Raw genomic sequence first — 14,219 nt, 5'->3', positions numbered from 1 at the left:
AGTATGCATAAATTGTGTTTCTGAGTGCCACCCTATCATTTCATTAGTATCCCCACACCGTAAAGCTATGGTTTGAACACATTAATCCAAGATGTTTACAAATACATGGATGTAAGAAAGAGTTCATACAGCTGATACTTGTCAAACCTGAAAAATAGCCAGGAACTGTTCGAGTGTGAGGGAGTCATGCCCAAAGCAGGGTAAAGGGTTTTAGACTCTTTCACAATTGTCACTGTTTTTTATGCAAATGTCCAAACAAAAAAACCTATACCACCAACAAGTCTGAAGTTTAACCCTCTCAATCCTGATGTCAGGATTAATTTTGAACTTAAAAGTCCTGTGTATATGATAAACAGAACAATAAACCAAAGCACTGGATGCCAATGTTCTGTTTCAGTTAAACTAGGAACATAACTCCATTATTGGCCTTGCTACACATGTGTGTATTGTCACTAGTACTGTCAGTATAATGATATGGTCAAAGTTCAAGTTTTCGACTACACCATGGTTATCACAATACCTAGTGAAAGAGACGAGCTAAATATTCATTCTGATTGTATATATGAAATGAATATGTCAGTGATATAAACAGGGAGACAGGATTCAAAGGCATTGCATGTACTTCTGATTGTTTAATCAACATTTGATAAAAAAAAATCCAACAATAAAAAAAGATCCTATTTTATACATATTATCTCCACTTTATACATGTTATGTACATAAAACATATAAAGGTATTTCCTCAATACATGTGTATATCTTGCAAAACTTAAATTAAACACACATATACACAAGCAGATGTACATGTAGCACACATACATACAGCGACACACACACACACATGCGCACAATATTCAAACTAAATGCAACAGAACAAAACAGTTAAATGTTTTACATACGACCAGAAGATAAAATCATTATTAAAGATACCCACTCATCATATGGAAATAAAGTACATTGTACAACACAACACATCATTTGCATTCAGTTATCACAAAAATCATCTACTGTATAATTAATAATCAGATATAGAAATCCAACTGAACAAGGGAACTTGAATCAAACTGTAAAAACAATAGAAATTAGAGGGAAAAAATACCGTAATTTCAATAATGATAATTTGATTTTAATTGGTATTGCTTTTATAATGACAAAATAGTCAAAAATTCTTAGCCAACAGCCAAATTAAACTGATAACAATATAAACTGAATTGGATGAAGATAACCATGAAACAACTCCAGCAGCCTACCAACAAGAACCTGAACATAACAAATATCACATTGGATAAATTATACCTTAATTAACATTCACAATACCAATATAAACAGTTATTTCCCACAACTCTTAATTAACTATAAGTCCCAGGTAAACCACATATACATGTATATTCAATTAAGCACATTCACTCTGTAAAGTCAATGAAAGACACTATATAAATGTATTGCATTTCTAAATACAAGTCACAAAGTCATATTTCACTATGACATCACAAAGTCATATTTCACTATGACATCACAAGGTCACCTTATACTACAAGTATGACCTTTAAAATGTTATTTACATTTTGACATCGCAAAGTCATACTTTGCTATAACCTCACATTGTCATATTGGGCTATGACATAACAAGTCAAGGAACACTAAATATGGAGGACAAATATGTTTTTCCGCGATGTCTTTTTACGGCAGAGTGGACACTGATGGAAATTGTTGACTGCCTCCTCGAGACAAGGCCTGCAGAAGATATGACCGCAGGCAGTGGACATGAACTGCTTCTTCCCTTGTTTGATCTGAATCAGTAAGCATGACAGGCATGAAACACGGTGTTGGATGAACTTGCTCTTAGTAATCTACATTCTACAATTGCATAAAACACTTCCAAGCAAAATAGAAAATAACAAGAGCAGTCATACCTCCCGCCAAATTAAAAACAGTATCAACTTTGCCCTGCGACAATGAAGGGCAATAACTAAGAAACCGGCAACAACAGTTATGCTTTTTGTGTACTGCACTTCTGCTCCATGAGATCTTTCTCTATATAAAGTTTAAAGTGAATAAAAACAAAAAATGCAATTACTAAACAAATACTGCACCCAGAGTTATGGTTCTAGTATACTGCACTTCCCCAACATAAGTCATATCATTAAACAAGAGATGTTTATCAAACATTATGCCCCCCCCCCCCCCCCTGAGTGCCATGTTGTCAGGATTATATGGACAATTGAATGAAATATGCATGGACCGAAATGACAGCTGATTTGTCACTGACATTGGATGCCGTTAACGCAGTTTTAAGATTATGACTATTCAAGTGTGAGGATAGAGTGTGTTATGACCATGACCTTTGACTCTATGACCTCAAAATCCATGAGAGTCATCAGCTGGTCACCAGAAACCTAAATGTCAAGTTTGAGGGCCATGGGTGCAGGCATTGTCGAGTTACCTCTCGGACAACCTTTTACCATTCAAGGTCACTGTGACCTTGACATTTGGCCCTATGAATCCTAGAATCAATAACGGTGATCTACTGGTCAGGCTTAACATCCATGTCAAGTTTAATGATCAAAGGTTCAGGCATTGTTGAGATATCACTTGGAGAAGATTTGTTAACTTTTTTGTGTTAAAAATTACTGTGACCTCGACCCGATGACCCCCACAGTCAATAGGGGTCATCTACTGGTCAGGCCCAACTTTCATGTCAAGTTTGATGACCATCGGTCCAGGAATTGTCGAGTTTGCTTTACCTTTGACCCCTAAAATCAATAGGGGTCATCTCCTGGTCAGGCCAATCCTCCAAGTCAAGTTTGAGGGCCATGGGTGCAGGCTTTGTCGAGTTTTTACTCAGACAACATTTTACCATTCAAGGTCACTGTGACCTTGACCTTTGGCCCGATGACATCCCAAAATAAAAGGGGTCATCTACTGGTCTGGCCCAAAATCCAAGTGAAGTATGAGGGCCATGGGTGCAGGCAGTATCGAGTTATCACTCGGACATCATTTTACCATTCCAGGTCACTTTGACCTTGACCTTTGGCCTGATGACCCCAAAAACAATAGCGGTCATCTCCTGGTCAGGCCAATCCTCCAAGTCAAGTTTGCGGGCCATGGGTGCAGGCATTGTCAAGTTATCACTCGGACAACCTTTTACCATTCAAGTTCACTGTGACCTTGACCTTTGGCCCGATGACGCCCCAAAATAATACGGGTCATCTACTTGTCAGGCCACACCTCCAAGTGAAGTATGAGGGCCATGGGTGCAGGCATTGTCGAGTAATCACTCCGACAAAATTTTACCATTCCAGGTAACTATGACCTTGACCTTTGGCCTGATGACCCCCCAAAACAATAGGACTCATGTACTGGTCAGGCCAAACCTCCAAGTGAAGTATGATGACCATAGGTCTAGGCATTGTTGAGTTGTCACTCGGACAAGCTTTAAAAATGTTTTACCATTAAAGGTCACTGTGACCTTGACCTTTGAACTGATGAGCCCTAAAATAAATCAGGGGCATCTACTGGTCAGGCCCAACCTTCAGGTCAAGTTTGATGACCATACGTCAAGGAATTGTTGAGTTATCACTCGGACAAGTTTTGGTCTACCGACGGCCCGACCGACATGTGCAAAGCAATATACCCCTCTTCTTCGAAGAGGGCATAATTAAGTTTGAAGTCAATGTCTCAAAGACTTCGAGTTATACTTCAGAAAATAAACAAGCCAAAACATTAACAAATATCAATTTGTAAGCACAACACTTCTTAATTAGACCATCTATATACGTACATGCATGCCTTCCAATACTATATACCCTTCATCTTTCAGTGGGGGATAATTATATGAAGGCAGAAGAAAAGACTGGTCTTAATGAGGGTAGAAGGGCGCTATCAAAAAAGGACCGGATTTAGCACCCTTCTAAAGCTGAACAGCAAACACCCTAGAGTTATTAGCCTTACATAATTATACTTTTACACTATTTTATCATCTTTGGAACAAAAATGTGTCCATAGGACACGGATGCCCCCACTTCGATTTTTTGTCACAGAAAATAAGCCATAATGATTATTCAGGATAATCTGCACATATAGGATAAGTTGAGTTGAGTTGGGTTTTACGGCATCGCAAGACTGTATAGGTTATATGGCGCCATTCAGGCAGGAAAAAACTTGTTGGATCCACATTGGACACATACTTTTCAAGAATTAGATTGGAAACTTATATTTTTGAAGTATTTTTGGCAAAAAAGGGCCGTAACTCCTAAATGACTAAAGCGATTTCCATGACTATCGAACTTGATCAAGATATTATGGTCACAAACATGTGTTTAAAGTTTGGTGAGGATTGGACAAACAGTTTTCAAGAATTAGATTGGAAACATATATTTTTGAAGTATTTTTGGCAAAAAAGGGCCGTAACTCCTAAATGACTAAAGCGATTTCCATGACTATCGAACTTGATCAAGATATTATGGTCACAAACATGTGTTTAAAGTTTGGTGAGGATTGGACAAACGGTTTTCAAGAATTAGATCGGAAACAATCTTCGGGACGTACGTACGTACAGACAGACAGACAGACAGACGTACGTACGGACAAGGGCAACCATATATGCCTCCACTTTGTGGGGGCATAAAAAAATGCTCAATATAGGGAAATTTCAAGAAGCAAATAGGGAAATTTTAGCAATTGGTAAGCCTTTTTTCAGCACCTATTTTATAAGGTGAAAAATACTTTGGGCGGCTTAATGTCATGCCACTGATTACAAGACATCCACTCACAGCCTTATCATCATCCAGACAGATGGGGCAAGATATCTTGACAGCCTCAGGGGACATGACAGTCCTTGCACCAGTTTGTGTAGGTGAAGGTGTAGTGGGTGGGGGATTGTAGGGTATCACATTGGGAAGCTCATCATCGTCCTCGTCTGATAGGTCAATGGCTGGGATTGTTCCCCGTCCTCGTCTGTGGGACGGCAGTGGAGCTGAAATAGTTGTCAATCTGCAGCTTACCCCGGTAGGTAAGATGGGTTTGTTTTTTTAAACATTAGCAATCCAAACCAACACTAAACATATCAAGTCACCGTTTCCATGCAATATAAACCTGGTATGACTCATAATGACTGTCAACCTAAAGACTTAAACTTAACTTAAAACACATAGTTGCAATTGACGTTTGTCCTCATCTTTCTAAATAATTATAGACTTGGATTAAACATATTCAGTTTACCACTCCTACATACAGGGGTACAAAAGGTAGAAAAAGCATCGCTTTATGTGCTTATCAAATATTGCTCTCACAGAGACCACTGTGTGCATAAGTATTACTATCTTCAATGCCAAAAAAACCCTTCTTTTTGTACAATCAATAGACATTCATTTTTTTTTTTTTTGAATTGTTGAACACTGCACAGGAGTGCTGCAGAGTGAATGTTTGTTGTATTCCCAGACAAATAAGAGGGCATAACTAGACATGAGTTAGTGGCCTTGCCACACATGTGCATATTGTCAATGGCAACATATGTACCAAGTTTCACTTGTATATCGAGAACCATTTATGAGTTCTGGCCGAGGGTAAAAAGAAAATGCATGTTAATGCTAATGATACTACATGAAGGCTATCACAGAACCTAAACTTTCTTGCAGAAAATAGACTGACTATCAAGACCATACAAAACATTTGGCTGGTTGTTTGCTTATAATAGAAATACAGACTTTCATTAAATTGATTCATGAAATGAAAATAGATTGGCTTACCCTCCGAAGATCCAACAAGCTGAAAAAGGGAAAAATAAAGTATTCAAAATACTTCAAAACTAAATTATTTTTTTTAGTTTTATGATGCACTAAACAGTGCCTGGTTTGAGGAGAGTTCAAATTACAATCATTGTTTAGTGCCATATTCAGGTAATATTTTATAAAGAAGAACTCAAGAGATAGCAAAAACCATCTCTTTATGAAGACACAAGCATGAGTGAAGAAACCTTTTCTGATTTTGAAAATGGCCTAGGTGTATTAAAAGCCAATGAAGATGTTGAAGAAGCTTCCAAAATTGTCATTTAAATCATATCATTTCAACCCAAAGACTTTGTTACCACAAGAGAAGCGTCGTTGGCTCCTTGACCATCGAAGGCTGTTGATTGTTGGCTTGATGTCAGGTCTACATACTCGTCATCTGGGTTGGACGTCAAGTCTATACAGCCTGAAATAGAAGGTATTCAAGGAATTAATCGCATGATTGATACGTCATTAGACTTCATTTAATTGAAGAAAACCTTACAGTAAATCTTGCTCACCCATGTTGTAAATAGAACAACCAGACTGGTTTACATATTTAACACTACTAACAAAAAAAGTCCCAAAATGAAATCATTTTTGAACTCTTTTTTAAATGCCTTTGACAATACAGTTAACAAGCAAATTCGTTGAATTGATATCCCCTGTCTGATTTGGCTAAGTCAAGGAATGGAAATCAATTGTTGATGAAATATATTGAAATAAAAAAAATATTAAATATAATATAACAATTAGAATTGACCAAGAAAACTAGTTTATGACTCCATCTTACCCAGTTACAAACTAATCTAAGATTTCTGAAATAAAGGCAAACATTCTGATCAAGTTTCATGAAGATTGATCCATATATATTGAAAAAAATTATAGCCTCTAGTGTCCACAAGGTTTTTTTAAGATTTGACTCAAGGAAAACATTCTGATCAAGTTTCATGAATATAAGACCATACATATTACCTCTGTGTTTCAAATATTTTTCTAAAATTTGACCTAGTGACCTAATTTTTGACCCCATATGCCCCACTTTTATAAGTGGTCCATATTTCATCAAGGGGTACATCATGACCAAGTTTTAACATAATCCGACCAATAATTTCCATTCCGGACAAAAAATATTAAGATTTGACCTTGTGACATAATTTTCGATCATATGTGGCCCAGTTTTAAATTAGTCCAAGATTTCCTCAAGGAAAACATTCTGATTAAATTTTATGAATATTTGACCATGTATAATTCCTCTTGTATGTTCCAAAGGTTTTTCTAAGATTTGACCTACTGACCTAGGTTTTGACCCCATGTGACCCACTTTTTTAGGTAGTCCATATTTCATCAAGGTTTACATCATGACCAATTTTGAACATAACTTGACCAATCATTACCATGATATGGTTCTGGACAAGATTTGACCTAGTGACCTAATTTTTGATCATATGTGACCCAGTTTTAATTATGACCAAGAATCCATCAAGGAAAACAATTCATTACCTATATTTACACCAATAGTTCATTATCTTTTTCAGAACAGATTTTTTTTACTTGATTCAATTTAAGAAAACCTTACAGTAATTCTTGCCTACCCATTATGTAAACATAATGAACTGATCATAGCTGGAAACAGTTCAGTATCATATGACATCAAAATATACATGTACGGTACTCCATTTGTAGATCATTTTTAAGGTCGGCATACCAAGTTTTTGCATACCAACAAAACAGTACCTCTCCTTTTTTTAAAGCTGGTGAGCTACATACCATTGATAAAAGCATTTGGGTGGATAATAAGAATCAATACAATTGTAGAAAAAATCTAATCCATCAATGATCAGGTCGCAAATGCAAAACCTACCAAAGTATTCAATTTGAATTACCACTGCTTTTGGATGACAAAACAATTGCGTTGCAAATTTGAAACCTCTCAAGTTCATAAAATGACAAATAAAATACCTGGCAAAAATTAAATCAATCCAAAGTATGGGTGCATGTTTTTTAAAAGAGTTACCATCATGGTTCTCCACATCAATGATAGATGGCTGGTCTTCAACAAAAATGGGTTCATCCATATTGTCAGTGGGGGCAGTGATGGTGGCCGAGGCACGTCGTGGCCTTTTTGTTCTCGGACCTGTTGACACAACAACTAATTATTGTTTGTTGAAGAAAATACATCAGATATAGAGAAGAATTTTTCAAATGTTTTCTATTTAGTTTAAGATGTTTTTCTTCTTTTATTTAAAGTGACCTTGACCCTAGGGGCCCAAAATGCAATCCCATAAGGTCTTCATAAACACTTTCTTTAAGACAAGTTTGGTAAACCCCAACTAAATATATTTAGTTTCAACCATTTTTTTAATTTTATTAAAAGTGACCTTGACCCAATGGATCACAAACGCAATCCCATGAAAGGGCTCCATAAACCCTTCCTTTCTTTATATATATGTTCAATAAAGATTCCGTCTTTGGATAACAACTAAAATTATAAACTAGTTGGAGCAATGCTGCCTAAATTCTGCCTGTCATTTCAATTACGTAGTTAAGTTACAATGTTAAGTGTGTGATGTTAAATTAAGAATTTAAATGCGCAATTCATAGTCTTCATAAAAGAAACACCATTTAAGGGCATATGACAATATAAGTACCAGCCATTCAGCCCCTGAAGGTGAATGGACAGAGGCATTACATTTTCGGGTGCTGACTGGCCAGTTCTTATAATGACAAATGACAGTGGTGTGTAATAGTTCTCAAATAATGAACAGCTTTATAAGTTATGCACATTTAGTTAAATAATATGCAATGTACGAAGTTAACATCATTCATGCTTCTAGTTTAAAAATATCTCCTCTTGTATGACATTTTCAATGTCTCCTGTAAGACAATAAATAAAATAATAATAAATAAAATAATCATAAGAAACAATCTGGCCAATGTACTTTCATGCCATACTGACCTGAACTAGTCGCTGCCTCTGTGTTCCATTTGAGGCCTTTGTTTCCTCTCTTATCTTCACTTTTACGTTTTCGAGTTTGAACAGCCTCTGAGCTTTGGCTTGCAACAGCAAGTTCTCCACCCTCCTCTAGCTCATCATCTCTCACAGCACTGATAACTAAATTGTAGTTTAAAACCTTTAAAGCTTTATACAGATGATAACTTTAACATCATAATTCATTCCCACTTATGTTTTTATATAAAATCTAATAAAAAAAGAAAGAGAAGAAAGACTACCTACACTACTTGTTTTTAAAAAGGATGTAACCTTAATCAGAAAATTATTTTTGGCCTGACCACAAATGTGATATTATATTAAACCCAGTATGCCATTTATGGTATGAACCTCTTCACACAGTTTTGGCCTCGGAACTAACTATTACAAATGAAATACATGTTATAATTAATAAGAATTACAGTGATTTTTTTTTTTAATTATTTTTACTGCTTGTTCCTTGCAAATTGGGAAAATACGTTGCCTTTTATTTGGAAAAAAACAAAATCAGGCCAAAATAGCTAATATAATGGCAAATATACATGTTTTAACTTTTTTATGCATACATAATGCTGTGAAAGAGTAAGCATTGTCAAGATTGTGTTCATATTTTAAGAAATTCATTGTTTTTTCATTCATAAACGTAATGGACATTTATCAAATTGGGAAAAAATTATAATATTTTGGGAAAAATGGACAGTTTTCCGCAAGGGAAAACAGCCTTTAGAAGGCAGTAAATTGCACCAAAAACAATCAATGTTAATAAGAATGCCCCTCAAAGTTATTTTTCTTTCTTTGACAGGATTGTAATTTGCGCATCATTTTCTTGATGATTTATAACAATTAACTCATGTTTCCATAGCAACTATAGCTTTTGGCTCTATTTATTTACACTGCATTCAGTGTATTTCAAACAGCCTGATTGTTTAATATAATTAACATGAATCATCAAACTTTTCTTTCCATGTTCAATTAAGATAAAAATCCATGATCAGAAGAGCATAATAGAAACAATCTGGCCAATATAACTTCAGGCCATACTGACCTGAACTAGTCGCTGCCTCTTTTTTCCCTTTGAGGCGTCTGTTTGCTCTCTGTTTGTTTCTCTTATTTTTTCTTTTCTTTTTTTGAGTTGGAACAGCCTCTGAGCTTTGGCTTGCAACAACACGTTCTCCACCTGCCTCTAGCTCAACATCTCTCACAGCACTGATCACTGATTCATCAGCCCCGGTCTGTGATTTTGACAACAGATCAGGTAGATCTACAGAATCATTTGAGTTTTCAGTGCTTGCTTCTACTGGTACCTCAGGGATTTCTTGTTTCTCATTTACTTGGGAGGAGGCCGTATGGGGACCTTGAACACCCCGGCCAAGCCTGGCTGATGCCTGCCCCACGTCTGAGGAGTTGATTCTGGATCCACGTAAACCTTGTTCCTGGTCTAATCCTACATCAGATGTGTTCTGGGTGATAGTTTCGGCAGGGCTTGAAATGTTGTCCTGATTTCTCATAACACAGGGTGACTGTCTCTGAAATGTGTAAGTATTTCAATGTTTTGAGGTATCTCAGCGCCATAAAAAAAAACTTGGGTGAATTTTTTAAGACATAAGCCATATTGGACTGCTGACTTATCTCTGTAAATACCATGGATGATAAGGGAGCTATCTGATTTCTGATCAATTAGCAACTTCATCAATGTTAAAATGCCAAACTTCAGGAAACATTCCAGCTAGAGCTATTCAGATGGCCCACAGAGAAGCACTCAATTGACTTACTTACTAAAGTAAGACACCTTTTTCACTAAAGTAACACTGAGGTGGGTTTTAATGGTGGGACTCCTTGAATTTGCAAAAATTCTGCTAGTCCAAGTTGAAAGACGATTCCAGTAAAAAAAACAATGTCAGTGCTACTTGTAAAAACGCTTCCTTGTTTTTTGTTTAGGTATAAATGATTTGTATAATAAAGAAAGGTATCAAACAAAAGCTCTAGGAGAATCAGCCAATATACTGGCGATATCTTCTGTGATCTCAGGGCAATACACAGAGTCTATGACTGTACGCATTGAGGTGACTCTTTTGTGAGTTGTGTGGAGTGCATTGAGTACTGGTTTGCGAAGAGCTGGTGGTATAACAATTTGTTGACCCATAAGAACTACACCATCCACGGTGCATAAACTGGCTGCAAAGCAATGGTCAGAGCACAAACCGGTCAGTACTTTCTTACAATGTTATTAAAACCCTGCCTCTAGCTGTCCAATGAGATTTACAACAAGGGGTCAGACGCTGTGGCCTCACTGACCATGTCCCAAGTAACAAATGTGATAACAGCATTCAGGGCACTCGTGGCAGCAGCAAGTGTGGAGGTGTCATTAGCTGTATCATTATCATCCTTATGCAGGCTTAGATTGGTGAGCCTGTCATGATAATGAGCAGTCATGTTAACAAGGTAATCTACATATAGTTCTGGTGCTACACAATTTGGTGGTCCAACAGGATGCCTTGAAGTTGCATTTGGTTCAAGGTTCTTTCTGTCTGGTACATGTATGATTGTGAACATATACCCTACAATTTTCTCTTTCAGGTTGAGGAGTCGTTTGTTATTGATGACTGTGGGTGATCTATCATTCAGAATCTGGAGTTGTGGTTTATGGTCAGTTGCAACAAGGAGGCCTTTGCACCCTTAAACATAGAAGCGTCACCGTCGCCCGCCTGCGTGTCTGGTGGACAATGGCAAATACACATATGCCCCCTTATTTTATAGGCCAAACCAGCTCTCGCACCAGTTGTATCAGTTGGTGTTGGAAAGTGACTAATGGCATCCAAGAACTTGATACTTGTTTGTATGTTTGTTTGGGTGATTGTAAGCCCTGCATAATTGAAGGAGTGTTGAGAGAATTGGAACTTCTTAGGGTTCAAAGTAATGCCGTTGCGAGCAAACAGGTCAAGCCATTCACATGCTTGAAAAAATGCTGCTTCAATGAAATTTGCCAAGATACATGACGTGTTATCCACACATTTAACCTTGATATATATGTTGTTATAATGATGCATGAAAGTTTGACTCTTGTGTTTGTGCGTAAAAATACAAAGAGTCATATATTTATGATTTTAATCTGATAAAAACTAAATTGATCAAAATTCTGTAACCAGAGACTCAACCATTAAAAAAGTCATAAGTGAATACTGCGTATTTCGATAAAATACCCACATATAAGGTGAGTATAAATTAATTGCTAGATTTTCATCCCCGCCTGTCCCCTCTTTTTTCCACAAGCCCTTAAATTTTATTGAACCAAATAAAAATGTTCAAGTAGGGTCTTTACTAATACTTATGGATCCGATTCTGTCCGTGAACAGCGTTTATTTATACCTGCGGTGTTGATGAATAACATTCACATGTAAATAAGGAGAATTCATACGATTGTGTGTTTTTTTGTTAAATAATGTAAATATGTATTAATTATTAAATGTTTTCATAATTTATAATGGATTAAGAGCTAGTCATTGAAGATTTGGTTCCCCCCTTTCTTCAGAAATGAATGTAAGTGGCTGATCAGTATTTTTTGTGCAGGGAAAGTATAAGTTCAGGTTTACTCGCCCTGCAGGGCAATTGTCCATATAAACAGCCGCTTCAGAGTGCATCCATTTTACAGTGGTATGGATTAGTGAACTTGTGGTGTTTAGGGAACAAAATGAATATCCAAATGTAAAACAGTTTCCTGAATGCGCATTATTGTGGATATGCAGGGCCACAGGTATCCGGTGTGTTGTTATGGTATTTTTTGATGGTTATTCTTAGAGGGGTCCTCTAGTCCAAATAATTGTACGTTGACGGATTTTTTTTAGATTTTTGATATGGCAAATCCTTTACGTACAAATTGTTTAGTATCAAAATTGGGTAGTTGTTCCGATCAGCATTCCGGGTTAAAGCATATAGTGTCTATAAAATATCATAAAAACAAGAAATATTACCAGATAATGTTATTTTATATTAGTTCCGTACACAAAAAAATAAATATCCAACTTATAATTATGAGTTTGACAGCTTTTCTTCATTTCATTCTGTCAAAACATAACGATATATACATGACAGGCACTTAGAAGGCTTCAGGGCACAGTTTTAAATCGCTCCGAACATTTCGGCCATGGCCAAGTTGCTACGAATGTGTAACAAGGTCTATCTCGAAGCTTTGTCGGAGGAGGCCGAGTTATTACGATTGTATCGAGTTGTTCCCCTTCGCATAATTGTTTTCTGTGTCAGTCAACTTTCGTTTTATTGGAAAGGTAAACAACTTGTTTTAATGCATTAAATGCTTGTTTAGTGTGAAAAAACCATTTCACTTGCATTGTAAAATGTGAATATAACTCTTTATGATCAATTTTAACCATAAAATACTTCACTTAAAACAATTTCAATATTTTTAAAACACCCCCGTTTTTTGCACATTCCTGTTTAGACGTTAGGGATTGGAAGAATCCCGTATAACACGTCTATTATTTTAGACTAAGGGGTCCTCCCAACAAAAAGAGCCATTTTTTGTCAGAATTGTCCAACTTTTGAGAATGAGAGAGATTTGGAATAAAGATTGTGGCGGCGGTCGTGGGTTCGAGCCCCTCACCGGGCACACTTTTCCTCCCAGGTTTACTTTACTGGTGGCAGCGGTAAACGGCAGGAGTGCCTCCGTCGGCCTAAAAAGGTTAATGTGGGTAGGAGTGTAGTGTGTGTGGGTAAGAACCAGCCGCCCGGTTAGCTCAGTTTGTTAGAGCGCCGTGCTAGTGTTCCGGCGGTCGTGGGTTCGAGCCCCTCACCGGGCACACTTTTCCTCCCAGGTTTACTTTAGTTGTAGAGTGGACGGGCGTTAGTAGAGGGGGTGGCAAAACAACGCACCGGACATCTGTGTGCGGACGTCTGTGTGCAGGGCCACAGGCTCAGCGGGCACAGGTGTGCAGGGTAAGTGACCCGAAACAATTTGTAACTGGCATCCTTACTCCTTCGTAAAACATTAATGAGTAATTTGCAACTCACGATAGAAAAATGGTAAATGTGTCACCTTAATAAAATGCGCGCAAAGCCAGGGCAATATTTAAAAGCATTAAGATATCATTGCCACATTTTCCTTCCTTCGCGGTTCTCCGAAGTATGGAGCAGTCAACAGTTTAAGGTTTTTTATGTAGACTGGTACCGAACGTTAATGTTGGTAAAAACTCCACGCAGTGTTACTTTCCATGCCAGTACAGTAATCACCACCACCATGCAAATCACGTGATATACGTGACTTATAAAAAGTAATAAATAATTTTTAGTATTTTAATATCCATGCACCTTGAATAATTGAATGTTACAAAGATATCCCACAAAATAAGAAAATAAACATTTTAATGAAACAGACAACATTTTGTAGCTTTATCTTTAACTTTAAATAATGGCTGTGTGCTATATATGTATGTGTTCTGAGTTTTTCAGTA

The 14,219-nt window shown here is 36.9% G+C and overlaps 1 protein-coding gene across 1 annotated transcript; it reads right to left on the bottom strand.

The window, feature by feature from the left end:
- Positions 1-617: 617 nt before the first annotated feature.
- On the bottom strand, positions 618-13,915 carry LOC128211043 (uncharacterized). The gene is made up of 8 exons (XM_052915431.1): positions 13,805-13,915; positions 9,803-10,283; positions 8,725-8,880; positions 7,783-7,902; positions 6,086-6,192; positions 5,748-5,766; positions 4,773-4,975; positions 618-1,790 (listed from the first exon to the last, which is right to left on the bottom strand). Exons 2-8 carry the CDS (start codon positions 10,263-10,265, stop codon positions 1,641-1,643), a joined length of 1,218 nt encoding a protein of 405 aa, XP_052771391.1. The 5' UTR covers positions 10,266-10,283; positions 13,805-13,915; the 3' UTR covers positions 618-1,640.
- Between the last annotated feature and the right edge of the window lie 304 nt (positions 13,916-14,219).

This window comes from Mya arenaria, chromosome 12 (genome assembly GCF_026914265.1).
Source record: "Mya arenaria isolate MELC-2E11 chromosome 12, ASM2691426v1".
Taxonomy (NCBI): Eukaryota; Metazoa; Mollusca; class Bivalvia; order Myida; family Myidae; genus Mya; species Mya arenaria.
The sequence above is the reverse complement of the archived record's forward strand: the minus strand, read 5'-3'. Positions and strand labels throughout refer to the sequence as shown.

What these genes read in the sequence shown, in the direction of transcription:
- LOC128211043 (XM_052915431.1), bottom strand. Translation starts at nt 10,265, where the DNA reads ATGAGAAATCAGGACAACATTTCAAGCCCTGCCGAAACTATCACCCAG. An exon ending in AGAGGCAGCGACTAGTTCAG is followed by an intron (nt 7,903 to 8,724) that starts GTCAGTATGGCA and finishes TTGTGTCAACAG; the next exon opens with GTCCGAGAACAAAAAGGCCA. An exon ending in GTCTGGATGATGATAAGGCT is followed by an intron (nt 1,791 to 4,772) that starts GTGAGTGGATGT and finishes TTACTGATTCAG; the next exon opens with ATCAAACAAGGGAAGAAGCA.